At 44.2% G+C, this 27,664-nt stretch overlaps 2 protein-coding genes, 1 long non-coding RNA gene and 2 other non-coding genes across 6 annotated transcripts in view; 1 reads left to right on the plus strand and 4 right to left on the minus strand.

Moving 5' to 3' along the window:
• The window catches only part of LOC149310171 (unconventional myosin-Ig-like), a 56,840-nt gene extending 42,906 nt beyond the window's left edge, over positions 1 to 13,934 (minus strand). The window contains exons 1-8 of the mRNA XM_089533842.1: positions 13,810 to 13,934; positions 11,671 to 11,879; positions 10,327 to 10,420; positions 9,376 to 9,541; positions 6,544 to 6,597; positions 4,930 to 5,025; positions 2,183 to 2,299; positions 1,115 to 1,321 (exon numbers count right to left, since the gene is read on the minus strand). Of these exons, the coding sequence (XP_089389968.1) occupies positions 1,115 to 1,321; positions 2,183 to 2,299; positions 4,930 to 5,025; positions 6,544 to 6,597; positions 9,376 to 9,541; positions 10,327 to 10,420; positions 11,671 to 11,879; positions 13,810 to 13,904 (1,038 nt within the window). The 5' untranslated portion in view covers positions 13,905 to 13,934. The remainder of the gene's footprint in view (positions 1 to 1,114; positions 1,322 to 2,182; positions 2,300 to 4,929; positions 5,026 to 6,543; positions 6,598 to 9,375; positions 9,542 to 10,326; positions 10,421 to 11,670; positions 11,880 to 13,809) is intronic.
• A 4,951-nt stretch (positions 13,935 to 18,885) lies between these two features.
• LOC149310172 (uncharacterized) lies at positions 18,886 to 23,379 on the minus strand. Of its 2 annotated transcripts, none has more exons than XR_016281864.1 (5): positions 23,254 to 23,379; positions 22,235 to 22,314; positions 21,737 to 21,854; positions 19,264 to 19,354; positions 18,886 to 19,122 (listed from the first exon to the last, which is right to left on the minus strand). It is a non-coding gene; the product is annotated as an uncharacterized LOC149310172 (long non-coding RNA). The 2 variants fall into 2 exon arrangements; XR_016281863.1 differs by having other exon boundaries at positions 23,192 to 23,379.
• LOC149310173 (small nucleolar RNA SNORA9) lies at positions 21,101 to 21,238 on the minus strand. The gene has a single exon (XR_016282040.1). It is a non-coding gene; the product is annotated as a small nucleolar RNA SNORA9 (small nucleolar RNA).
• Positions 22,057 to 22,196, minus strand: LOC149310174 (small nucleolar RNA SNORA9). Its single transcript, XR_016282041.1, has one exon. It is a non-coding gene; the product is annotated as a small nucleolar RNA SNORA9 (small nucleolar RNA).
• A 1,046-nt stretch (positions 23,380 to 24,425) lies between the features above and the next one.
• The window catches only part of LOC149310175 (cerebral cavernous malformations 2 protein), a 32,426-nt gene continuing 29,187 nt past the window's right edge, over positions 24,426 to 27,664 (plus strand). Inside the window, exon 1 of the mRNA XM_089533843.1 lies at positions 24,426 to 24,665. Coding sequence (XP_089389969.1) covers positions 24,609 to 24,665 — 57 coding nt within the window. The 5' untranslated portion in view covers positions 24,426 to 24,608. The remainder of the gene's footprint in view (positions 24,666 to 27,664) is intronic.

A 27,664-nucleotide genomic window follows, 5' to 3' on the forward strand; every position in this document is an offset into this window, starting at 1 on the left:
CAAAAGAGTTATATGCTTCCTATAACTGTCCCCAGTCAGCATTCTGGCTGCAATGTTTTGAACCTGCTGAAGTTTCCAAACAGTTTCCTAGGGAAGCCCCATGTAGAGTGTGTTACAGTAGTCCAAACAGGATGGCTTGGACCCGAGTTACTTACGGGAACACAGCCCTGGTGGCGCAGTGGTTAAATGCCTGTACTGCAGCCATTCACTCAAGACCACAAGGTTGCGAGTTCAAGACCAGCAAAAGGGCCCAAGCTCGACTCAGGCTTGCATCCTTCCGAGGTCGCTAAAATGAGTACCCAGACTGTTGGGGGCTAATTAGCTTACTTGCTAATTAGCTTACTTGCTGTTCACCGCTATGATCTTTGGAATAGCGGTATATAAATAAAACAAATTATTATTATTATTATTATTATTATTAATTATTATACAATCCGCCCCACACTCTTAGAACAAATGGGAAGAAATTGTTAGAGGTACCAGCATCTAAATATGTTTCTACTTCCCCAAAAGCATTTAGTATAGCTGCCCCCAGACTATGGAACGGACTCCCAGAGGAGACCCGCCTTGCTAGATCCCTGGAAACCTTCAGGAAGGCGGTTAAGAGAGAGGTTTTTTGACCTGCATACCCACCTGACCTGCTATGAATTACAGACTGTTCTGTATGGAACGAGAGCATCTGACCCCATGATTGTTGATTTTATGTTTTTAACTGTGGTTTTAACTTGTGTGGTAATAATATTGTAATGTTTTAATTGTATTTTTTAAACTCTGCTGTGATCCTGCTTCGATATTATTATTATTATTATTATTCAAGGCATGTGTCACCAGAGCCAGATCTGATGTCTCAAGGAACGGGTGCAGTTGGAGCACTAGTTTTAGCTGTGCAAATGCACTCCTGGCCACTGCTGAGACCTGGGCATCCAGGCTCAGGGTTAAGTCCAGGAGCAAAACACCCAAGTTGCAAGCCTGAGATTTCAGGGGGGAGCAAAAAAATGCCCTCTGAAAATGCATTTCTAAAATAAAGCTTTCTATCCCATGTTTGCATGGAACTGACATACAGAAAGCCAAACGTAAGGGTCTGGACCATTTCCAAACAACTGTCCCACCTTACCTTGGCACAGGCATCCCTGGCATAGCTGGCCTCATTGATGCTGTGGCCTTTTTGGATGACGTCGCCTCCCCCGGTAGCCACCGTCCGGTACAACAGGCTGTCCAGGAGGTTCTCCGCTTCTGTCGAGGTCAACTCCGCAAGATAGCAAACCAACTCCGCGTTCTCTATCTCCATGTTGTCCCCTGTGGCAGCAAAGCGCACGTTGCCCTGGGAAAATCCCGTGGAAGAAACACAACCATCAGACATCAGCAATAGAGAGGCAAAGGAAGGCTTCCCCTTCAAAGGATCACCATGTTCCTCCTGAGGCCTCAGTCTCCCTCTCCTTCTTCAGGGTTGCCAGATTAAAAACTGGAGAGGGTTGCTGCCCCTTTGATGCTTCTATAAAAGGAATTTCAGCAGGTGCTACTTGCTATCTGTGACAAGCAACACCTATTGAAATCCCCTCTTCAACACCATCATTCAAGAGCCAGCTTTGTGTAGCGGTTTGGGTCTTGGACTAAGACTCTGGAGACCAGGGTTCAAATCCCGGCTTGGCCACAGAAACCCAATGGGTGACCTTGGGCAAGTCATACTCTCTCAGCCTCAGAGGAAAGCAAAGGAAAAACCCCTCTGAATACATTTTGACAAGAATCGCTCATGATGGGGTCACTTTAGGTTTGCTGTAAGTAAGAAATGACTTGATGCCACACAATAACAAAACCTACAATCTTTAAAGGTACAGGAGCCCTTTTTGGTTTTCAGTCTGATCAATCCATCACTCATTTTATAACCTGCTGGATAAATCTTGCTCTTCCCAAGAGGCTCAGGCAAAAGCAAACTGCTGTAGCCTCGCCTAGCTCATATGATCTTCATTGTTCATAGCCTTTTCCTTCTTGATCAGAGACTGATGTTGCTTGGCCACATGTGTCCTTGGTTTCCCTCTATGAAATATTGGGGGGGTATAGGAATAAATATTGTAATAATACATGTTCTTTCTATCCTGAATATTCTTGCAGACAAGTTTTATTCCCTTGGTGACATGCAAACCCTCCCAGTCTTGTCCTGCGCTGGTTGACCAACTCCATTTACCAAATGTAAGATGGCTGCCAGGATTTTGTACACGGAGTTCATTTCTTCCGAAGTAAAACCGATCACCTTCATGGCATCTGCTACTGCCTGGAAGTTGGCTTTATCGCTGCCCAAGGACTAAAGGATCGGGTTATAAGAAAAAGAGGGTATGTAGAATGGCAAAAGGAGAAAACAGAAGTAAGAACACGGTGAGGTTTAGAATAATAACACTTTTCCATTGCCAAAAAACGCTCTTTGGGGGCCTGGAAATTAAGCCATGGCCTGGAAATGTTACTGTTCTGGACTACAGTTCCCCCAATCCTCCAGCTAGCATACCCATTGGCCTACGAATGCAGTCTACACAAACTGAAGACCTCAGGAGGAGATGATGCCAAAGCAATTGCTCACAATGGATGGCTGGTGGCTTCTGTGGCTGCATCCACACTGGAGAAATAACCCAGTTTGGCACCGCTTTAACTGCCCTGGCTCAAGGCTATGGAATTCTGAGAGTTTGAGTTTGTTGTGGGGCCCAGAGCTGAGCTTCCTCATCTCTATTATCCATAAGCAGCAGCAGCTTTTTAAAAATGTATTCTACTGCTTAAATTGAAAAGCACATGCATCTTCATCGCTCTCCCAGCCCATCACACCTGTTCCCTATCCTTATTTGAATGGACTCTGCTTGTCTTTGCAGTGCACCTCCTCTTCATCATGACTACAGGTGGATAGTGCCATAGTCACGAAGCTGCTTTTCGGACATGTTTCTGGATTCGCTGTCTTGAATTGCATTTCCAGACACCACAACCAGATGGGAATGCCAAGCTGTTCTGTCTCAAAATGTCATTAACAGTGCCACAGAGTGGTGCTTTGCAAGACTGCCAGAGCCAACTCAGCCCTAGTCTACACATTGGTGTATCACAGCTTGGGCCCTTGGTATCCATTGGGGTTTGGTTCTAGGAGCCCCATGGATACCAAAATCTGTGCATGCTCAAGTCCCATTATATACAATGGCATAGTAAAATGGTGTTTCTTATATAAAATGGCAAAATCAAGGTTTGCCTTCTAGAATTTATATCTTTTTGCAACCTTTTCAAGCCATGGATGGTTGAATCCATGGATATGGAGTGCTGAGAGTGTGCGAATTGCTGTGGATTTTCACAAATGCACATTGATGCTTAATTTTCATCAGTCTCTTGCCCAAATTTGCTTCTACTCACCCTCCCTCTACCAAAATGCACAGCCATGCGAATCCATGTGAAGCGGGGGGACAGCCACATGTGCAGTAATGTGCATTCTTGTGAATACTCTGGTAAAAACCATAAACCCTTTATCAGCAGAATTATGTCGTTTTTTACACCCACTGCAAAAAGCCCAAATTCTTCCAAAGCATATATGGCTGGGTCATAGTCTATTCAATTGGAATGAGGAGTGTTTTAAATTCATAGACAAAGTCATTAATCTCTTTCCTTCTCTCTCCAAAAATCGTCTATCAGGAAAACCCACAGTTCTTTGATATTCAGATAATAAATACTCCTTGAATTTGAGGAAGGTGGTAGGTTCTCTCTATCATCCTTTTCTTTCAAAATGGTGTGTGTGTGTGTGTGTGTGTGTGAAATTAGCATGAATCAAACATATATATATGATAACAGCAGCTAGAACGATATTGGCGCAACATTGGAAGAGCCAGGAAATGTCTAGGATGGATGATTGGATAATGAAGATATTGGAAATGCTTGAAATTGATAAATTCACCTGTCCCATAAACTAAAAGGATATGGAAGTAGTAGAGGAGACATGTTGTAAATTAATGTTGGAGAAAGGTGCAGGAAGAGTAAAAGATTGATTAGAATACAAAATATTTATAAGGAAAGAACTATAACATTTGGAATAAGCTTTATGAAAACTATATCAAAATTTTGTAATTGTATTATAGATTTTAAAAAATGTTGTGGAAATAACAAGATGACATGAGGCTTGATGTTGGAGGAACCGGGGAACTCAATACTCTATGAAAATTTACGTTGGGATTTTATATATATATATATTCACCTTACTGAAATTAACTGGATGAAACTGTATATTTTATTTTCTGAATGAAACAATTAAAAAAAACACCCCAAAGTGCTGAAGCTATTTTTGGGGAAGGGTTCAGGACCTTAGTTAGGTCTCTTAACATTCAGAGTACACCTAGGAGCAGATGTCACACTGATATGGGAGCAACTGGCTCCTTCTAAGCATTTCCAAGGCCCAAAATACACACATATCCTACACACTCCAAAACTGTCACAGATTTCTAACAGGCATGTTTAGCTGGAGAAGAGAAGTTTAAGAAGTGATATGATAGCCCTGTTTAAATATTTGATGGAGATCAGGTTGAGGATGGAGCAAGCTTGTTTTCTGCTTCTCCAGAGACTAGGACATTGAGCCATGGAGTCAAGCAATGAATTGAGGAATACACAATCCAAGCCCTCCTTGTCTCTGTTTAAAAACCTCCAAAGAAAGAGACTCCACCGCACTTTTAGGGAGCATCTTCCACTGTCAAGCAGCTCCGACCGTCAGTAGGCTCTTCCTAACATTTAGGTGGGATCGCTTTTCCTGCAGTTTGCATCCATTTACAGGAGCGTGTCCATTAGATTGCTCATGCCCTGTAGGGACCTGGAGTGCAGACCCCATCATCCCCCATCAGCACAGTCAGAGAGGCCACTTGGGCAGCACCAGACTGACAGCCAGCCTTGAAATGGAAAATCATTATTAACCTGCGTGAAACTTACATTATTGCTTGCGCCTTCTCTGGTAAACTGATAGGCTGCGGGATCCCTGCCCAAATGGAGGGAGTTCAGCAAAGCATCCGAGGCTCCGAGAAGCAGCTGTGAAAAAGAAGAGTTGTCCATCTTTATAGTCCAAGTTGCTTCAGCCAAACTCCAAAGTCATGACTTTGGGGGAAATAAACATAATATGCAAGGTGACAGAGAAGGAAAAGCATGAAACCGAGGCTGCATCTGCTGTGCAGAATTAATGCGGGTTGACACCGCTTTAACTGCCATGGCTTGAGCTGAAAAACAGCAGGATTCTTATTGATCTTAGTGCAATAATAATAATAATAATAATAATAATAATAATTTCTTACACACCCTTCTCCATGGATCGAGGTGGGGAGCAACAACAATGAACAAACAGCTCTGTGTAGCTCTGTGTGCCTGCCTACAACCAGCAAGGAATACAGCAGCTGCCTCCAGACCCTTTTACTGAGGATCCATAGAAAGCAAAACGAAGAGAAAAGGAGAAGGCAGACATTTCCTCACCAGCTACTCTCAGCACGTTTTTTAAAAAGGCAGGAAAAGATCAGTTTGGCCATTAGATGAGGCACCTGCCCCAGGAAGAGTTTGAATGCCATTCTGAATGGGACACACATTTTCACTTCCCTAATTTGCTATTGTATTTTTACTGCCAGGGATGGAGAGTGGCTTGCGCAGGGATTTGTTTTTATTTTTTTATTTTTGCCTTTTATTATTGAACTATATCCTACCATTTAATTATATTATTTATATTATATTAGGGTGTAGAATACTAAACATTATCTTTGCACTGCTCTCTTTATACAGCTCTTAGACAAGATCTTAATCTATTATATATTACATGTTGATGTCCGCCTTTCCCCCCAGTCCAGAACTCAAGGCAGCTTGTAGAACGTAACACAGATAAAGCTAAGAAATTCACATTACATTCACAAATATAAAAATAAAATAAAATTAGCAGTAAAATTAAAAGCTGTTAAAAACATGACCATTAAAAAGGGAATCAATTAATGTGGACAGTGCAGCATTACTGTCATCAAAAATGACTTGCCTAGTTTCCAGAGTTTGGAAACGCTCCTTTTTTAGACAACAATTCCCAGACTAGTCCTGTTGGCTGGGGATGCTGGGAGCTGTTGTTCAAAAAGGTAACTTTCCCAGGCTATATGCTATACACTTTTGTTTGGACAGGGCAGAAGGAAGCAAACACAGGATGCTTCTACACTCTTGAAATAATGCAGTTCGACACCACTTTAAGTGCTGTAGCTCCATCCTATGGAAGCCTGTGATCTGTAGTTTTGCCAGGTCTTTAGCCTTCTCTGCCAAAGAGTGCAGTTGCCTCACCAAAGTACAAATCCCAGGATCTTACAAAATGGAGCCACGGCAGTCAAAGTGGTGTCAAACTGCATTGTTTCTACAGTGTGGATGTACCCACAGTGTGCGGTTCCATCTCAGGCAGCAAAATGCCTTCAAAGTCTGTCCTTGCAGCCTAAGAGGGTGCAGAAATTCAGACAAATCTGAGTATCAAAAAGGACAACAAGGAGTGCTTCCAGGAACTGAGGATGCCAGGTCCCGAAATGGAAACTCACTCACCTGATAGAAGGCATGGAAGTTTCTCTCGCCTGGTTGCTGTTTGAGGATGCGAGACTGCAAGGGAAACAAGCAAGATTATCTTTGGAAGTCATGGCCAGTAGCCATGGCCTTTTGTGGGTTTTTTGGGCGATGTGGCCATGTTCTAGAAGAGTTTATTCCTGACGTTTCGCCATCACCTGTGGCTGGCATCTTCATCTGTGGCTGGCATTTCTCTGAAGATGCCATCCACAGATGCTGGCAAAACGTGAGAAGTAAATTCTTCTAGAACATGGCCACATAGCCTGAAAAACAACACAAAAAACTATTATCTTTGGACTCGGTTAGCTGCTACTGGCGCAAGCTGTAAGATACAACCACTACCACCACTAACATTGTTGTTTGTTGTTGTGTGCCTTCAAGTTGTTTCCCATTTATGGTGACCTTAAGGTGAGCCTATCATGGAGGTTTCTTGGCAAGATTTGTTTGGAGGACGTTTGCCAATGTGTTCCTTTGAGGCTGAGAGAGTGTGATCTGCCCAAGGTCACCCATTGGGTTTTGTAGCCAAGCCAGCATTTGAACGCTAGTCTCCAGAGTGCAGTCCAACGCTCAAACCACTATGCTATGCTGGCTCTGATTTACCCTCCAACATTTCATAGATAAAAAGCAAGACACAGTGGCCAAGCCACATCAGAGGGTGGTCAAGATGGCAAAAAGGTATTAATGAGGAAAAACAGACAAGTTGGAGGGGCTGCAGCAGTTTGCTTTTGCCTGAGGCTACTGGGAAGGACAAGATTATTTCATCCTCTTGTCCTCTCTGCTCCTCACCATTTATTGATTGACTTCAAACAACTTTTACACCTTAGGCTCAGTTTGTACTATTTGAAGTAAGCTGAGAAGAAAGGAAGAAGGTGGGAGGAGGAGAGGAGGAGAGAGACAGAAGCAGGGATATTTGAAAAGTAGCTGAAAAAGTGGGTTGGCAAAGAATTACTCTGGGTTGTCCTTGTCCCTACCATTTGAGGGTATTTCTCAGGGCATATACCCCACTGTTGGCTCTCCTCTGTGTACCACAGGTGTGCAGTGACAAAAACAAACTAGGCCCAAACAGAGGTGCCAACATTCAGCATTGTCTGAGGTGCCTGACCTCAACAATAGCTCACAAACAGGACCGTGCAGGAGCACAACCCAATGTGCACTATTTGGCAACCAGGCACTGACCAACCTGAAATAAGGCACAGGCACAGTTGACTTCTTTCAAAGTCCTTGGAGGCTTTTATCTTCCAGCTGCAATACGTATAAAAAAAGCTCTGACATATACTTATATTTACAGTCCACACTATCCAAACTCACCAAACCAACACACCAACTTCTCTCTCCAACCCACTATCCTCAACCCACACCTGCTCTGGGTTTCAGAGTCTAGAAATTTAGGTTTAAATATTGACCCAAAAAAACTGAGTCGACTTATCCACGGACCAATATAAGCACTGCATTTAACGCATACACACACACACACACACACACACATTATATATATATGGTTAAAGGCAAGAGTTTAATGTGCCATAGAAACTGACCCACTTCTACTCTCCCATCCATCCAGCCTCTAGTTATGCCTAACTACTGTATTTTCTGGCGTATAAGACTACTTTTTAACCCAGGAAAATCTTCTCAAAAGTCAGAGGTCGTCTTATACGCCGGGTCTTATAGGGCAGGTGCTGAAACTTCCGAGCCAGACTGGAGAGTCTGCGGTCACCGCATATAGTGGGGGGAGCTTAAAAACGGTCGCGGATGCATCCCCACCGTATGCGGCGATTGTATGAAAGCAGCTACCACTCTGATAGTCTTGGAGACAGGGAGGGCTGGGCAGGCAGGGAGAGCTGACCAGTCCAAGCAGGCTTGGTATACAACAAGGTTTCCTGCTAAGTACCTGCATGTCATAAGCATTTGAATTAAAATTACCAGATTGAAATCAAATCTGCTGATTTTTTAATATTTATTTGGTGTGCGTTGGAAAAGGGGTAGTCTTCTACGGTGAGTATATCCCAAACTCTATATTTTAACTGGAAAAGTTGGGGGTCGTCTTATACACCAGAAAATACGGTGAATAGTTATGCACTAATACAGTCCTCCCTCCCCTTAGGGAAAAAACGCAGATGCTCAAGCCCCACTCAAGCAATGGGGCTTGTGCTTGCAGCGGTGCGCGCACCATTGCTTATTCTGGCACACGGCACCACTCCTTTTGGTGCGGCTTCCAGTGTATGACATGGGTGCACTGTAGTGATGCCTGCCGGAATTTTGTAAGTTCATTGGAATTGTTTTCCTTTACTTCATCCTTTACATCCTTCATTATATGTGCCTAGATTTTACCCTCAACTTATCCATGGATCATATCAAAATACATAATTTTGGCATCCAAAACTTGCCCTTGACATATATATAATGAAGGATGTAAAGGATGTAGTAAAGGAAAACAATTCCAAAAAAAGAATTTACAAACTTCCAGCAGGCATCACTATTAGTGAGTATATATGGTTGAGTATATAGTTGCTTATATATGGGTAATTACGGTACAAAGGATTGGCACCTGGTGTTTCCCCCCATTTACAGACATATAATTATTTTTATATTTCCTTAAAGGGACATTTAACCCAACACTGACTGAGTTGAAACTACTTTTACACTTTGGACTCAGTCTGTAGTATCTGAAGTAAGCTGAGAAGAAAGGAGGAAGGAGGAAGGAGGAGAGAGACAGAAGCTGGGACATTTTAAAAGCAGCTGAAAAAGTGGGGCGGCAGAGAATTACTCTGGGTTGCCCCTGCCATCTGAGGACATTCCTTCCCGCTCCTATAATACCTTTTCCAGGAGGTAGTTGTTGATGTGGCCCCCAGTGGGGTCCCCCTTGAAGTCAAAGTTGATGTCCATGTACTTGCCAAATCGGCTGGAGTTGTCGTTGCGGTTGGTCTTGGCGTTGCCAAAGGCCTCCAGGACGCAGTTGGACTTGAGTAACACATTCTTCACCCTGAGAAGAAAATAGTGGAGACAGAATATTTTTTTAAATACATTTTATTAATTATTAAAAACAACATACAATTGCTTACAGATGAAACCAAGACGTACAACAATAACAAATGCGACAATAACACCCCTAAAACGTTGACCCTCACACTCACATTTAAAACGCTGTAATGCAGTACTCTGACAGAACTGCACCATTAACAATTGCATTGTATCAACTTCATACCTTAAAAGCTTCTTAATTAATTCAATAACACCATACTTCTTTTACCTTCATGTAATTTTTCATTCAAGAACAAACAGTCAGAGACTGAAAGCTTAAATAGGTTTAAAGTCACCTCTATATGCTGCGTCGATAAAAATGCATAACAACCACTGTTTCTCTATTCCGGTGACCTCTATAACATTAATCATAGATTTAAATTAATATCTTTTACATTATATAAAAAAAAAAATTGTCAACGGTTCTCAAATTTCCTTACATTTTCCCCAATTTTGTCCATTAATTAAACAAGTGAGTTTATCCATTTCCATAAAATCTAAGAGTTTTAATAACTGTTCCTCCAAATTTGCTTGGTTTTTCACTTTTCCTTTTTGACGCATAAACCATACGTGCTGCAGAGGCCATATAAAAAAATAGGTTTACCAAATTTAGTCTCCAGTTTTTCATTCGTGTTCATGCCTAATAGATAAAGATGTGGGTGACGGAAAAATTAAGAGGAGGAGGAAGAAACTGTAAGGGACACAATTCGGTGGAATAAAGAATCTGTCTCTATCAGGTCAATTTACCTTTCGACTTCTGCCCTTTGGGTGGGATTTGTGATGGCAGCAATGTACTGCATAATGTACTTGCTGGCTTCGGTCTTCCCAGCCCCACTTTCTCCTAAAATGCAAAATAAAACGGAGAAGGGGAATACAAGCCAGGTCAGTACTGTATTTTGTTACCATCAACAGGGACACTAGAGCAGTCTCCAACCTGGCGCTACAATTTGCAAAACTTAATGGATTTGTTCCTGCAGCTTACAAAGACGCTCCATCCAGAGGGTCTGTTGTGTATTTACTTAATTGATGTCCTCCTTTTCTCCCAGTCTTTCCAGCCCCAGGGCTCACCCTCCGCTCTGCTCTGCATCCACTTTCTGATTAGAAGCAAGCAAGATGGATTAACTCTCTCTATGAACTTTATCACACTAGAGAGAGCCTGCGGGAAAACGGGATTTAAAGAAGAGTTAAATTCAAATGTAAACAGAACCCACAAATTCAGGATGTTTATCACACCAAATTGCAGCTAAAGTGAAATGACTTATAAATTTCTGTTGTATCTAACATTTTCAATAATCAATCTTCAATGGTTGGAACGTATGGTGGGTGGGAGGGGCTATCGTATTTTGATGTTTTAATGTTGTTAGCCGCCTCAATCTTAATGGAGACAGGGTATAAATTATTATTATTATTATTATTATTATTATTATTGGAAAACACATATTTCCAATGGTCTTAGGGAACCGAGACACCACAATGTTATCATTGGGGGTCACCACAACATGAGGAACTATGGGCCTGAACAGACGGGCCAAAATAAAGCTGCTTAAGGTCACTTTGGAGGTATGCTGTTTAAATAACGCACACATTTTAAGAGTCCAGAGGCTGTGCCAAAGCTGTGCTCCAGTCCTTAGCATCATTTAAACAGCATACATCCAAAGTGACCCGAAGCAGCTTTATTTTGGCCTGTCTAAACCACTGATTTAGAGCATTGAAACAGGAAATGTTCATTGATCAGCCAACGACTGCGGGAGGCTGCCAGACCATAAATATTCCAGCAACTCCTTTGGGAGCTCATCATTGCTGACAACCAACCATTCTGGTGGAAGCAACACTTTCATCTTTTGATTCCTGGCTTGTGTTTCCAAAGAATCTTGGACCTTGCATCATAGGCTGACCATGCCACTCAACACTCCTTTGAATCGATGCCTTGGATTTATTGCTGTACCCACTGACCTGAACTGCCTGGACCCTGAGAACTGTATACACCTGGCTGGTAAACTCCTCTGCTGATACTGTCTCATTTGCCTGACCGACTTTGCTTGGTATTTTGCCCCCAGCAATGCCTCCAAGGCAGGACAATGCAGGACCTACCTGAGATGACAATGCAGGTATCTTTGGCCCTCCGCTTCATGGCCTTGTAGGCAGCATCGGCCACGGCGTAGAGATGAGGCGGCCTTTCATAGAGCTCCCGGCCCCGATAATGCTCAATCATGTCCTTCCCATAAAGCTCCGTTTGCTTGTAAGGGTTCATAGAGACCACCACTTCACCGATGTAGGTATAGATGCGCCCCTTCTCAAACCTTGGGGGAACCGAAAAGGTGACACCGCTGAGGGCAGAGAACATTAGAGGAGAGGAAGGGATGCACCCTTACAAGGCATAGGCTTACCTGCAACAAGTTACTTGGCAGGATATATAAACAATGCGGTAAGGAATGGATATTTTGGAAGGATTGCAATGAGAAGGAACCATGGGGCTGTCCTCAGCGGCTGAAAGAAATGGTCTGCCTCATTTCGAAACTCACCTGTTTAGATGCTGCTCATGGCCAAAACGGGAGGAAAATGGACCCAAGCCACACTCGGGGGCTTAACACAATAAATCATTGATTTCTCCAATTCAGGCCAGAAAGAGCAAACTATCATAGAATCCTAGAGTTGGAAGAGACCCCGGGGGCCATCCATTCCAACCCTATTCTGCCATGCAGGAACTCTCAGTCAAAGCATCTCTGTTTAAAGACCTCCAAGGAAGGAGACTCCACCACAATCTCTGAGGAAGGAGTGTGTTCCACTATTGAACAGCTCTCAATGTCAGGAAGTTCCTCCTAATGCTTAGACGGAATCTCTTTTCCTGTAGTTTGAATCCATTGTTCCATGTTCTCGTCTTTGGAGCAGCAAAAAACAAGTTTGCTCCCTCCTCATTGCGACACCCCTTCAAATACTTAAACGGGGCTATAATTTCACCTCTTAACCTCCTGTCCTCTAGGCTAAACATACCCAGCTCCCTAAGTCTTTTCTCATAAGACTGTCATACTTGGGCCACAACACCCAATGTGGTAAACCCCCCCCCCCATTGACCTCTTCCTATAACACACCATACAGAATCCTTAGTAATGGGTTTTTTTGTGTACAAACATTACCCATAAAGCATGGTTCCCATACATCACTGAATCTAATGGTAACAGCTATGACATGAGCAACTAGCAAAATCAAAATTATACCTTATTTTTTTATTGTGATTTAAATTACAATATTGTAAGCACAGTCTAAATGCATAGTTTCATGGGGTTAAAGTAAAAGATTGGTTTTAAAAGGTTATTTCTTTTTAAATAAAATTTTCAAATAATATATATATTTATTTTTAATTAAAAGAAATTAAACATCTTTTTTAAAAAAATTGTAATTTGATTAAAAAAAATCTGGACCTCTCCTTTCTCCTCTCACTGAGCCTCACCCCATTCACCCCATCTCTGACAGCATTTTTCACAGAAACAGGCAAATGCCACTGTGGGTTTCTGCCAAGATGCAGATATTTGAGGAGCAGTGGTGTCACCCCATTTTGGGTGAACCCTGGTGTGGTCCATACTCCATGCACCCTCTATTGACACCATTGGGGGGGGGGGGGCTTGGAAACATCTCATTCACAGGATCACCATGAGGTCAACTTAGAATCATGGAGTTGGGAGAGACCCCAAGAAGGGCCATCCAATCCAACCCCATTCTGCCATGCAGGAACTCCCAATCAAAGCATCCCTGACAGATGGCCTCTAAGGAAGGAGACTCCACCACAATCTTCAAGGAAGAAGTGTGTTCCACTGTCAAACAGCCCTTACTGTCAGAAAGTTCCTCCTAATATTGAGCTGGAATCTCTTTTCCTGGGGCTTGCATCCATTGCTCCATTGGGTCCTGTTCTCTGGAGCAGCAGAAGACATGCTTGCTTCATCCTCAGTATGACATCCCTTCAAATATTTAAACAAGGCTATCATATCACCTCTTGAAGGTAGATAACAACAAACAACAACTTAACAGAGAGGAGAGGGCACAATCTTGCCCTTCCCAGGAGACTCAGACAGAAGCAAACTGCTGCTGCCTCTCCTAGCTTTTCTGTTCTCCCTCATTAAGAACTTTAGTCATAATTGTACATGTCCTAGTTTCCATCTGGGACATGGCAGAAGAGATGCATCCCTCACCCCAGCTGCCCCTCCTTCTCTTCCTCCAGACCCTGATGTTGGTTACCTGAGCTTCAGGTTGTCCATGAAGTCCTCCAGGGTCACACGGTCCAGGAGGACGAAGTCGGCTTTGCCAAACTCTAAGCTCTCTTGCTCAGCCATGTTGGCTGATAATGGTAGGCCACTCAGCTAGACACTCCCTGAAGGACCGTGGCCAAAAGAGATGGAGGGAAAGACGGCGTGGGCAGCTCTGTGTGTGCCAGCGGCCGAGGAAGAGGAGGCAGATGATTCAGCTCCAGAGAGCGGCTGCTGGTGGGGCCAGCTTCCTGCTCTGAGGTTCCTTCTGAGCCGAGAGGGTGGGGACCTGTGGTTTGCAGAGTCTCTTTTGAGCTGCTCCGGGTTCCGGTTCTTGGTCGGACGTCATTACACCACATTGCACAGTTAAGCAGCAAAGAAATCCAACATACATATGGGAGCCTTCACTACATACAAGGGCGGCCAGTGTGACATAGTGGTTTGAGTGTTGGACTAGGACTCTGGAGACCGGGGTTCAATTCTCAGCTCAGAACATGAACATGAATAAGGCACATGCTCTCAGCCTCAAGGGAAGGTCATGGCAAACCTCCTCTGAATCAATCTTGCCAAGGAGATCCCATGCTAGGGTTGGCTTTGGGGTCACCATAAGTTGCAAACAACTGAAGGCACGCAACAACAAGGGCAACGCAACAGGTGGCACCAGGGCCAATTTTCCAGTCTCTAGGGTTGCACTGCACTGCAGAAGTAATGCAGTTTGACACTGCTTCAACTGACCCTATCATAGGGTTTTCTTGGTAAGTTTTTCAGAGGCGGGTTGCCATGACCATCCTCTGAGGCTGAGAGAGTATGACTTGCCCAAAGCCACCCAGTGGGTTTTCAAAGCACAGCCGGATTTGAACTTGGTCTCCAGAGTCATAGTTCAACATTCAAACCGCTACACCACACTGACTCACCTGAGGGTCTCCATTGTCCATTGCTGCAAACTGAGGCAACATCCACACTGGAGAAATAACCTGGTTTGGCACCGCTTTATCTGACTCAAGGCTATTTAATTCTGGGAGTTGGAGTTTGTTGTGGGGCCCAGAATGGAGTTCTGGACCCCACAACAAACTCCAACTCCCAGAATTCCATAGCTTTGAGTCAGACAAAGCGGTGCCAAACCAGGTTATTTCTCCAGTGTGGATGCTGCCTTAGTTCAAAATGCCAAAGTAGTTGGGACCCAATCAACAGAGTAAGAAGCGTGGCAGAATCTTGCCTTTCCCAGTTCGCTCAGGGAAGACCAACCGTTGCAGCCTCTCCTGACTTGTTTTTGATAACATTTGCCATCCTGAGCACGCTCTGAAGTTGTGTGGCTTCACGTGTCCCAATTTACATCTGTGAAATGTTAGAGAACATGAAAAAGTGGTTGCATATTGGATACTAAGGCAGATTTCTGGTATAACTGTGCTTCAAAACCCTTTGATCAGAATGAATACAGCTTCTGATTTGAACCTTGCAAGCTACAAAACAATTAAAGTGCTCCCTTAAAGTCATCACTTACACTAGCACACAACTCATAAATAACTATCTGTGGCTTTTATTTTGTGCCCCTAAAAGTCATAAATGAAGGGCACATGTGTAGCATTCAGAACCCGTTTGACTTCTGCACTGACTTTCTCCCCGCCTGGCCTGTTTTTCTCTAAAAGGACACTAACGTTTATGTGACATTTGTAGGTCTTTCTTTCCTTCCTGCAAAGGAAACAACTCACCTCCAGCACCAGCAAAGGGGACTTTCCTTTCCCAAAAGCAAAGTTCAAGTGACACATGCAGGGTTTCCAAACCTCCTGCTTTCTTTCCTCCACTTAGAAGGAATCTCAGAGTGACACTGCTGTCTTTAAAAGTGTGTATGTCTATTTCCCACATTTCTTAACACTCGTTTTTTTACACTTTCCTTGCAAAGGGCATATTATGTGCACCTGTGGTTGATGCTTAATGTCTTGTGCTTAATAACCTCACAAGGTGAGATCACCCTTCAGTCTCATCATCATGGAGCAGCCCCTATGACTTTACACACAGTTGTCCCTAAATCCCAGGTTTTAGCCCAGAAGTCTTAGGGCTTGGAATAGTCCTGCTACCACAAGCCCAGGCAAATACAGTGCTCTGGAGCAAGCAGATCAGAGAACAAGTTATAATCACTGTTGTTGTTGTTGTTGTTGTCGTGTGCCTCCAAGTCTTTTCCAACTTATGGCAATCCTAAGGCAAACCTATCATACAGTTTTCCTTCAGAGGGGGTTTGCCATCATTTTCCCTTGAGGCTGAGAGAGTGTGACTTGCCCAACATCACCCAGTGGGTTACCATGGCAGAGCTGGGAATCAGACCTGGTCCTCTTGAGTCCAATGCTCAAACTACTACTCTATGCTGGCTCTCACAGTAATTATCTGCAATTAATAATTATCTATTAGTTACTTTGGGGTAACAAAGGTAATTAAATAATACAGTATTTAAAAAGTCATGTAATGTACCAAGAGTGAAGCAAAATCCATTGGTATTAATGATCTTTAGTTACTTTATCAGCTTTCAGTTTGGATTTGCTTGCACTGGGAAGATGAGTTAAATGACTTCTCCAAGGAATGCCTTCCAATCCTACAGTTCGAGCATTCAGGGCAATTTTAGATCCTTTTTGACAAGGATTTTGAAAGTTTTATACCAGATATTCTAAGGATAAGAATTGGGAACCAACCCTTGTTGTTTCTGAATCCGTGGCAGCATCATGTTTGGGTTTTAGCTCTTTCAGAGGAGCTTGAAACAGAAGATACAAAATTGGACTCAGAATGACTCACAACCAGATCCATCTGTGGAAACATGGTTCACTTTTCTTTGTTTTGCCCATCGTGACACAGCAGGCTTTCGTCATTCCCCCGCTTCTCATGGGCCACATTTTGAGAAATGCATTTGGACGTCAACTCCCAGGCTTCTGGCAGCCGGTGGGGCAATCCAAAGGAGAGCAAACAGGAAAAAGCACCGGAAGAGATGAGGGCCAAGGCTCTCTGACCAGCCTTGTTGAGCTCCTGGGCACCTCCTCTCTTTTGAAATTGCTGCCACCTTTCTGGGCTCATGCACTTCTGCCTTGCTTTCTGGGCGAAACCTCCAACCTTGTCCTGTGGTTAAGAGTGTCATTTCCTCTTTTGAGAAGAATGCGACGCTGGGTTATGGGTCGCTCAAGAACTTGCCTCCTGGGGACTGAACAGGATCAGGATAGTCAGTTAAAGAGCGGAGCCACACAGGGACAAGTTTAGTAGCCATGTGTGTTTTGGAGCTACAAAACTAACAGACCAACCTCTTTCACAGGTCCAAAACACACTGCAGAAATAATCCAGTTTGAGACCGCTTTAACTTCCCAGGCTCAATGCTAGCAAATTCTGGGAACTGTAGTTTTGTGAGACATTTAGCCTTGTCTGTCAGACTCAAGACAGCTCTGGTGCCACAGTGAACTACAATTCCCAGCATTCCCTAGCACTGAGCCAGGGCAGTTAAAGCAGTCTCAAACTGGAATATTTCTGAAGTGTTTTGGACCTTACTAGGCTGCATCTACAGAAGTAAAGAGCCTAGATTGAGAGAAGTAATAGTGCCACTCTCTTCTGCTTTGGTCAAGCCTCACCTGGAATAATCCTGTGTCAAGGTTTGGGCACCACAATTCAAAAAGGATGTGGAGAAGATGGAGACTGTCCAGAGGAGGGTGACCAAAACGGTGAAGGGTCTGGAAACTAAGTCCTATGAGGAATGACGTAAGGAGTTGGGTATGTTTAGCCTGAAGAAGAGATGGTTAAGAGGAGACATGATAGCCATGTTTAAATTTTGTAAGGGTGTCATATGGAAGAATAGGATTTATTTAAATGCCGCCCAATCACTGGGAATCCGGGCGGCTTACAACAGAGGGGATAATAGATAATATGGAAGGAGCAAGCTTGTATTCTGCTGCTCCAGAAACCAGGACACTGAGTAATGGGTTCAAGATACAGAACAAGAGATTCCACCTAAACATTAGGAAGGCCTTATGGATGGCAAGAGTTGTTAAGTCTCCTTTGGAGGCTTTTAAACAGAGACTAGATGGCCATCTGTCAGGAGTGTTTTGATGGTGTCTTCTTGCATGGCAGGATCGGGATGAATTGGATGGCCCTTGGGATCCCTTCCAACTCTAGGATCCTTTGCTAGGGGAGAAAATGCATGAAAAGTGGTACAACTAGGCAGCAATCACAGAACCTTAACTGGAAAGGGCGCCAAGGGCCATTCAGTGCAACCTGCCACCATGTCAGAGCACACAACTAGAGCACTCCTGAAATATGTCCATCCAACCTCTACTTAAAGACCTCCAAAGATGGAGAACCCACTATCCTTCGAGACAGTCCATCCCACTGTTGAACAATGGTTAGACTGGCTGAAGGAGGTGGCAGTGGTTCTGGAACTGCCATCCAAAGAGGAACTTTGCCATGATCTGCAGCTCAGGAGGTTGGGTTTAATACCCCCTTAGTCTCTTCAGCTCAGGATCTATGTCCTCCACTCCCAACACTGCCCAGATGCCCTTATCCAGTCCTTTCTAAAACCATTTCTTCAGGTATCTCCTGATTGGAACAGTACAGGCAGGAAACAAAGATGGCACAGGATGATGTGATTTGTATCTCTATAAAAAGAAGTGTGGGCTCCCTGGGCAGAGGAAGTGAACTTCCTCTTTCAGGCTGACATTTGACTGCTGCATCTTTCCCAGGTTGAGTCAGCCAAAAAGACCCAGAATAAAACCAGTTTGGCCCGGGGGTGTCCCATGACATAGGGCTGTGACTACCACCTCAAAGCAAGCAGTGGCTGCTAAAGGCTTTCTCTGGTGTGGCACCCGTCACCCTTCCCCTGGAGTATCAACTGGTGCCAATACTGCTATCGTTCTGGTGCAAAGTGAAAACAAAACTATTCACTGAATACTATGGCACTGAACTGGTTTTACACAAAACCCTCACAAATATGCAGACCTGAATTATTTTAAACTACTCTAACCAGTTCTAAATCTGTATTTTTAACTGGGTATATTGTCTAGAATGTTTTTAGCCTTAACAAATGATTTCACTTTTACACAGTTGAAACTCTTTGGGTTGGTTTTATTGTACATTGTCCAGAGACCTTAGACAGAGTGGGAGAGAGTGAAGCCACATTGAGTCCCTGTACTGGGAGGAAGGCAGAATAACATACATACATACATACATATCTTAATAAATAAGCCAGCAGCCACAGCAGGTGCTGGGACAGAAACACTCTCCAAAGACATCCATCATCTCAGCAGCCGGATGGCACAGGCCGGAGCCTTCCCCTCCTTGCAACCTGGAACAATAAAATGGCCAAAGCATTGGAAGCTGCTCGCTTTGAGTTTTGTAGAAGCTGTGGAAACAAAGACCAAAGTTTCCACCAGCAGTATGCCTTCCCCTTTCCACCACCCATGGCTATCAATTACTTTATACCCACCTTTCCCCCAAGACTGGGACTCAAGCCATTCAAGCATAGCCTCTGTCAGTCTCACACGGGGCTCCTCGCTTATTCAGAAGTCAGTTCCATGCTGTGGAGACATAGGATAGAAATTCAGCTCTATCTCTTGTAGCTTTAATAGAGAAAGACTTCATGAACATACTAGGATTGGGCTCCCAAGAGCAAGCAGTATGACCATTAGCTCTCAAGCCTCAGGAAGGGCTGCTGGGCCTCCTCCTTACAACGGAGAAGGGAGAAATTCAGGAGGAAGACGCCGCTGGTCTGGGCTCTTGGGAAAAAGAAATAAAGGTATGCTTCCAAATGGAAAACTCTTTGTCATTTTTCTTTCCTTTGGAACCAAGATCAACTTCATCGTCTGACTTGCCTCCCCAAATGGCACCTCCTGGAGTTTAACAGCTGTGGAAGGGGAAGCTTTGTATAGGGCACTTTCCTATCAAAAAAAGAGGCATAAGCCACTGACAGAATTCTGGCCTCTATGCATTAGTCAGCCCATCTGTACTAGGATGTCTGTGTCACCACCCAAGCACTGCTTATTAATAACCTATTATGGTTGTACCTTCTGTGCTTTAATTCTCTCCCACTCTAGGATACATACTCCCCCTACCCACTCACACAAGCATCAGTATAACAGTCTATGTGCCTGGCTCAGTACATTAACGTCAATACCAAAGAAAAGATGTTAGCCTTCCATATATTTCTCTGACAAGTAGCTGTTGTTATGTGCCTTGAAATATTAGTTTCTGACTTACGGTGTATGTATGTCTATCATGTGGTTTTCTTGGCTAGATTTCTTCAAAGGAGGTTTGCATTGTCCTTCTGTGATGAGTGAGACTGAGAGAGTAAGACTTGCCCAAGGCCACACAGTGGGCTTCCATGGCCGAGTGAAGATTCAAACCCAGTTCTCCTGGATTCCTAGTCTCTACACAAACACTATGATGGGCTCCTAGAATTTCCTAGCCAGCCTGCCCACCATTTTAGGAGACAGTGACTTGCCCAAGTGGGTTTCCAGACCACAGATTCAGTGCCTGGTCTCCTGGAGTCCTTGTCCAAGACTCAAGCCACTATACAGTGGGCCCTTGGTATCTGCTGTGGTTTGGTTCCAGGGCCCCCATGTGGATACCAAAATCTGTGGATGCTCAAGTCCCAATAACTACAGTGTCATAGTAAAATGGGGGCCTTGATAGAAAATGGCAAAATCCAGGTTTAGTTTTTGGAATATTTTCAACCTGTGGATGGTTGAATCCATGGATGCAGAAGCCGCAGATACAGAGGGGGCCAACTGGACTACATTATCTCTCCTGATAAAACCAGCAAGATTTTTTTTTGAAAAAGGATGAAGAATAGGAAGAATAAGTTATCTGTTTAACTTTTACAAAGGAAAATAATACAAGACATTAAATATCGAAGACGTCCAGGCTACAGTATTTACAATTGGATGTGAAAGCTCATTCTGTGGCCTGCTAAAATGATAAATGGCTGAATCTTACAGCAAATCAAGTCAGAACTGACAGTGGAAGCATTACTTCAATACTGTATATCGAAGATGGGATCCAATTCAATGGAAAGGGCAAGTGCTTGATAAACCAGGAATCAGTAGGAAAACAGAGACCACACTAAAGCTAGATAGACTGCAAGGCAGTCATGGCTGCCTTGCAAGATCTGAGCAGGGCTGAGGACGACTGGGGATTTTAGAGGCTTCTCATTCATAAGATTGTTGTAAGTTGAAGTCAACTGGATGGCAAATACCAACAACAACAACTAAGAGCATGATAAAGAAATGCACCAAATGATGCATGGTGGGGAGAATATGGGCAAGGCTTGTTTGAGATTTCTATAACCTCTCTCTGAAGTTGGAGCAGAGAAAGGCCTCAAACCATCACATTTCTGATCTTGCAAGCGCTACAGGAATGATCAGGGTCATGGGGAAGACCTGGCCACGCTGGAAGGCTTGCGAGGAAGAGAGACAGAGAGACAATAACGTATAGCTCAACATATAGATAAGAAAGGGAACTTCTTGCTTCATTTACAAGCGTTCATCAAGAAACCCCCTGCTTAAATGATACCCTGTTGTAAACATTCAAAGTTTCTGCTGGCTGACTTTCACATACTGTTTACTTTAACAAACAAATTAAAGCAAACTTAGCCAGGACAGCCCAAAGGTATTGATGAATGGCAGGCAGGGAAGATGTGCTTCAAGCTAAATGTTAAAGTTTCCAGGTTGTAAAAGGATATAAAAGCTGGATTCCGAGAACCATTCAGCTGTCTCGCCTTTGGACCCTTCCAGGTGGACCTACTTCTGCACAAATAAAAACTTTCCCCCCTTTCCCTTTGCTTGAGTTGCTTCTGCTGATTTGGACCCTCTGCTGGGGAAGGAATTTCCCTCTTGTGACAAAGCCACCCCAAAATGCATGGAGCCTGCAAACATCCCACAAGCCACATAGCAAATGCTCACCTCTTCCCTCCTGAGCTGGAGGGAGCCAGAAAGTGCCCTGGGATCCCTGGTCAAACTCCATTGCCATTTTATTCAGCCCCACTGGGTCCCACCTTGAGCCACATCCTCAGAGACTGGACTGAAAGACCAAGCAAAGAAAGGCATTAGTTAAACATTAGGAGCCGGGGAGCTTCGGCACCCCATCTTCACATCAAAAGGATGCCAGGATAATGTATGACTCTTTCCTGAGCTGTTCTTCTGGGATGTAGTCAAGTAACACCATGGTTTTTGGGGGTTCATTTTCATTCGGATAAAGCTGGTTTGCACATTCCCCCAGAAAGGCTTGGCCGAGATTTCTATAACCTCTCTCTGACGTTGGGGCAGAGAAAGGCCTCAAACCATCTCAAACGCCTCCTCTAGCAAGAGCCACAGGAATGGCCAGGGTCACTCCACAGACCCAGCCATGCTGGAAGCCTTGCGAGTGCGGCCTTCTGGGAAGGAAACGAAGGCACCATTTACCTCCAAGAAGTCTTGTGTGGAAAGACTTACAGCCATGGCAGCGGAGGCAGGATTTCCTTGGCAGCTTCGCAGATGATCTTCTGAAATTCAAACAACATTCCATAGAGACAAATCTAAGAGGTGCATCTACACTGCAGAAATAATCCGGATTGATACCACATTAGATGCCAATATTGGGATTGGTAGTTTCGGGAGGCGCTGGCGCTCTTCGGCAGAGAAAACCACAGACCCTTGTGAAATTATAAACCCCATAGGTTTCTATAGGATGGAGCTACAAATTGCATTATTTCTACAGTGTAGGTGCAAGAGGGAAGGCTGAAGTCCTTGTGAAACTATAAACCCCATAGGTTTCCATAGGATGGAGGTACACCACTTAAAGTGGGATTAAACTGCATCATTTATGCAGTACAGATACACCCAAAGAAGGCAAAAGACCGTGTAAAACTACAAACCCCATAGGTTTCCATAGGATGGAGCATCATTTCTACAGTCTAGGTGCGAGAAAAGAGGCAAAGGATCCTGTAAAACTATAACTCTCATAGGGTTCCATAGGATGGATATACAATACTGAAAGTGGGATCAAAGTGCATCATTTCTACAGTGGAGATGCACCCAGAGAAGGCAAAAGGCCTTGTAAAACTACAAATCTCATCGGTTTCCATAGGATGGCGCTACATCACTTAAAATATGAGGTCAAACACCATCATTTCCACCATATAGATGCAAAAAGGAAGGCTAAAGACCTTGAAAAACTACAAACCCCAGGGTAACCATAGGATGGAGTTACAGTACTTAAAGTAGGGCCACATGGCATCATTTCTCCACGGTAGGTGCAGCCTACGCTTCCCAGCATCCCACTGTTCAAGAACCCGGCTCCCACAACCGAAAGGGCCACGCGCTCCCTCTTGGGAAATGTAGTCCAGCATGGGGCATGAGCACAATGAAAGCCACATTCACCTCCATCGTGCAGCCGTTCGTCGAAATACCGCTCCCCTCCTCAGCCCCAGAAGCGAAAGTACCTCTAGGCCACATTCCAGGTCGCCAAGTGGCCTCCCTCGCCCCGGATGCCGACCGATCCAGCTTCCAGGCCGCCGCCATATTCAGGTCGCCGCTTCTTCCTAGCTCCACCGCTTCCAAAGCGTGCGCGTGACGTCATCGCGTTCCCCTCCCCACCATCCGCACCGGGCTTTTCCCTTTGTACGTCTCGCCTGCCCCCTAGCGACCGATGTTGCACTTACATCGGGTATCAGCTGTGACGGACGGAGCCGTCTACCAATCAGAAACCGACTTTCTCCACCGAGTGGGCGGGGAAATAAGGGAGAGCCCAAAGGGCTAGAGACGTTTTGTGTTGTATCATAGACTTCCGACTGAGTGTTTACATTTACAGCTTCGACGTAAAACCTCCATAATCCCCAGTCCTTCGAGGTCTTCCAGACTCAGGCCTGGTTTGTTAAATTTTATTATAACATTATAATTATTATTTATCATTTTATAATTTTATTATTCATTTTATATATATATATATATATATATATGTTACTATATATATATGTGTGTGTGTGTGTATATAAAATTATGTAATTTATATATTATAATTTATATATTTATATTATATATATAAAATTATAGTCTGTAATTTATATATTATATAAATATATAAATTTATATGTAAATATTGCAAATAGTAATATGTAATTTATATATTAAATTATAATTTATACATATATATATATATATATATATTATAATCTATAATATTTATCGTATCTTATAATTTATATATTATACATAATGTAATGCATAAATTTAAGTGTTCTATATTTATTATGAATTATAGTATATACTTTAATATATATATATATTATTTATTGGGTGACATTTTACAACAACACTAAAACAAATAAAGATAAAGCTTTTATTCCTATCCCGCCTTCTGCGAGAACAATCAAAGCGGCGAAGGGCGTCTGAAGCCTTGCAATGAGACCCACAGCATCCCCTCCCTCCTTAACAAAGAATTAAACAACTTGAGAGTAACATTACAACCGGAAGTCGCATCAGTTTTGGCGCCGTTTGCCTCTTTCCCGCCCTTGTGGCCGCTCTGGCCTCTGCGTCTTGTCTGCCCTCCCTCCCTCCCGGAGGACTGACGTCATCCCCGAAGGCAGCCAGCAGGCAGTGAATGGGGAAAGCGAGGGTCTGGCGCGGTGCATGCCGGGAACGCCGACGCCCAAGATGGCGGCAGGATTGAAAAGTTGTTTCCGCGGCGATGGAGGAGTTGGTGCTGCCGCCGCCGCCGCTGTTTGGGGCTGGTCTTGAGGCTCCGATGGCGGCGTGAAGGAGCCCGGCGGGGAAGATGCCTCCGGGCCCCGCCTGAGCCATGGAGGAGGAAGGCGGCGGCGGAGGAGGAGGAGGCGGCGGCAAGAGGGGCAAGAAGGTGAGCGGAGGGGCGGGCGCCTGCAGGGCTTTGCTCCGGAGGGAGCTCCCTGGGTCTCAGGGACTTCGGAGCGGCTCCTGGGAAGCCCTTGTTAAGACCCCCCCCCCTTTAAAAACAGGTCGGGTCTAGGGACTCTTCATTAACATGTGTATATCTCTCTCTTAAAAGCAAGGCGGTTGTGTTTCTTGGCTTCCTTTGTAGGCCGCCTCTCCCAGAAGAGTAACCCAAGGCGGCTTCCAAAGATAAATCAGTTAAGGTCCTTTGCAACGAAACATGGAAAGCAGCCCATGATATCTCTGTGTGTGTGTGTATTTTGGGGGACTTGAAAGGAGGAGAGGCTGCTCCCGGAGCTGCTTTTGGGGGAGAGAGAAGCTTGTGGGGGCCCTGGTTAATCCCCCCCCCCCTTTGAAAAGCCTGGATCTGAGGAGACGCTTTTAATTAAAACTGCATTGTGTTTATTTGGTTAAAAAGTGTGTTGAAATCCAAGCCACTTCCAGATTTGTTTCTAGCCTGGCTTCCCATTCTTTGAAACACATTTCAGCACATTTTTAAACACGAGAGATTTAACATCTGCTTTAATTTCGTAAGAGTTTCCTTCTGTTTTCAGGTAACGCTTTTGTAGGTTGTTAACTCTACTTCTCTTTTCAATTGTGAGCCTCCCAGAGTCCCAGGGGTTTTTTTTTTGGGGGGGGGGAGCCAGATAAAAATAAATATCATCATCATTATCAAGCTGATTTCATTTATTTACTTCAAACCTTTCAACCCTCCTATTCTACAATGGAGCGCTCTGATATATAGAGACTCCGTTAATGCAATTTAAAATGAAGATATTTTAAAATCCCCCCATTATACCGAGGGGTGCATTGACAGCTAGAGGAGGAGTCCGTCTGCTATTATACAACGGGGTGCATTGGTACCTAGAGAACAGTTAGCAGTTAACTGGGATCTAGAGAATAGCTAATGGAGTCTTAAAGGACGCTGGAAGCCCCCAGTTGTTCAATGGGGCTCCCTCAGACTTTGATGATAGCCTTGTTAGGCTTTCCCTCTCTTTCTCACATCCATCCTCTGCCATTTATGCTGACAACAGGAGCCAAATAATCAAATGCTAGAAACAGGACCCAAAAATGCATGTTGCAAAGGATGCCTTTTTCATGACCGCCTTTGCCCTGGCGAAGAAGGCAGTGAGATTTGGAAAACTGGCATCAGGAGCTGCACACCTTCTGGTTGGTCTCATTAAAAGGTATTGCCGTAAATGGTGCTTTGGGTTTTGTATTATGTTTTTGTTTTTTTGGAATAGCAGGGACGTTTCCAGATACAAAAGAAAGGGGGGGGGTCCCTTGCTCTCTCCAAAATGCTTCCATGGCAATCACGAAAATCTGAAGGATGTGCATTAGTCTATAGTGAAATATTTGGGAAGCAGGCTCTCCTTTCCCCTAAAGATCAAGGTAACAGGGCCAGCATGGGCAGAGTGCCCTCAGACACAGGGACCAGGAAATAGCAAAAGTTTCTGATCAACAGGGATTTTTATGGGGTATGGATTCATATGGAAAGAGACCAGGTCTCTAGGGGGAAATCCATTCACCTGCCTGCCAGCTGATTGGAACATGAGGGATGATGGCGTGACTGAAACCAAGTGAAGGAGGAGTGACTCAGAGCAATAACCAGAGAAAGGAGAGCAAATTGCAGGTGCGAGGGATGTTCAAATGGAGGGTGAAGAACGGAAGGCTGCCCTGCCAGGTAAAGGTGCTTATTACCTCGCTCCCTTTCTTTTTAAATGTCAAGGTGGCAAATTGCAGCTAGCTGGGAGCGACTGAATGCCCAGCAGTACACAACCTCAAAGCATTGTGCTGCTTTCCCCCCTTTTCCTCTGGTTGATTTCCTCCCTTTTTGTAATAGAACAAACTGTTCAATGGCTCACATCAGGTGTGCGGAGCAAATGGAGGACTTGCGTGGGAAACAGCTTTCAAGCGCTAGGCGAGATACCAGGGAGCCTGAAGGAAACTAGAAGATTATTAACCCAGTGCAACCAGGAGGCAGAAAGTCTGTGTGCAGAATGTAATTGTGGTTGCTTCACACACAACCACAGCATTTAATGATAATGCCTGTCCCTATATTAAAGCTGTAGTTCTGAGGGAGATATTCCTCCATCTGTGAGGAGACCAGCCTTAATCCTTAAGCAGGAAAATGGCTATCCAATTTGGTCCTCCACATTTGCGGCTTTGACTTCTGAGGCTTGGATCATTTGCAGTTTTGAGTAATACGTTCTCTCTGGGAATCCTAGGTCCTCCAGCACAGCTCTGCCGGAAATTGACCAAAGAGATGTGTTGGAGAACCTACATTTCCCTACAGAAAACACTCTCTATGCATTTGCAGATCCTCCAGCATGATTCTGTGATCAACTTCTGGCAGATGTTGGCCATAGAGCTGCACTGGAGGACCTGAAGATTCCTAGAGAGGTGTTCTCTCAGGTAAAAAGAATAGTGTTTTTTTTATTTGCGTTCTTTTTCTTTCTTTCTTTTTTATTTTCCCGGGGGTCCTTCATCCCTAACCCTAGCAAATGTGAAGGGACCACTGTATTTCTCATTTCTAATAGATTGTTTTAACTGTATTGAGCTAAAGGCCAGAGTTGTCCATGAAACAGAGTTATTCCTTATCTTTTGTGTGTGTGATCCGGTTTGTAATGGGGAGAAGGAGAAAAAGAGACAGTGTGGAGAGTGGTGAAAAAGAAGTTAAAGAAGGAAATGTAGTCGGGTAAAGCTGTGGGTTGAAGAAGGCTGGAGATGGGATGCTAAACCTCAGTGACACGGTAATTTGAGCACATAAATGGGAAATGGCACAGCTACAACTACAGCCAGCATAGTTGAATGGTTTGAGTGTTGGATTAAGACTCCAGGGAACTAAGGTTTGAACCCTGGTTTGAAACCCACTCGGTGCAGAACCACCCTCTCTCAGCCTCAGAGTAAGGCCAAGGTGACAATCCCCTCTGAACAAATATTGCC

Source organism: Sceloporus occidentalis, unplaced genomic scaffold (genome assembly GCF_023333645.1).
Source record: "Sceloporus occidentalis isolate IW3139 unplaced genomic scaffold, rSceOcc1.0.p SCAF_7, whole genome shotgun sequence".
In the NCBI taxonomy this organism is placed as follows: domain Eukaryota; kingdom Metazoa; phylum Chordata; class Lepidosauria; order Squamata; family Phrynosomatidae; genus Sceloporus; species Sceloporus occidentalis.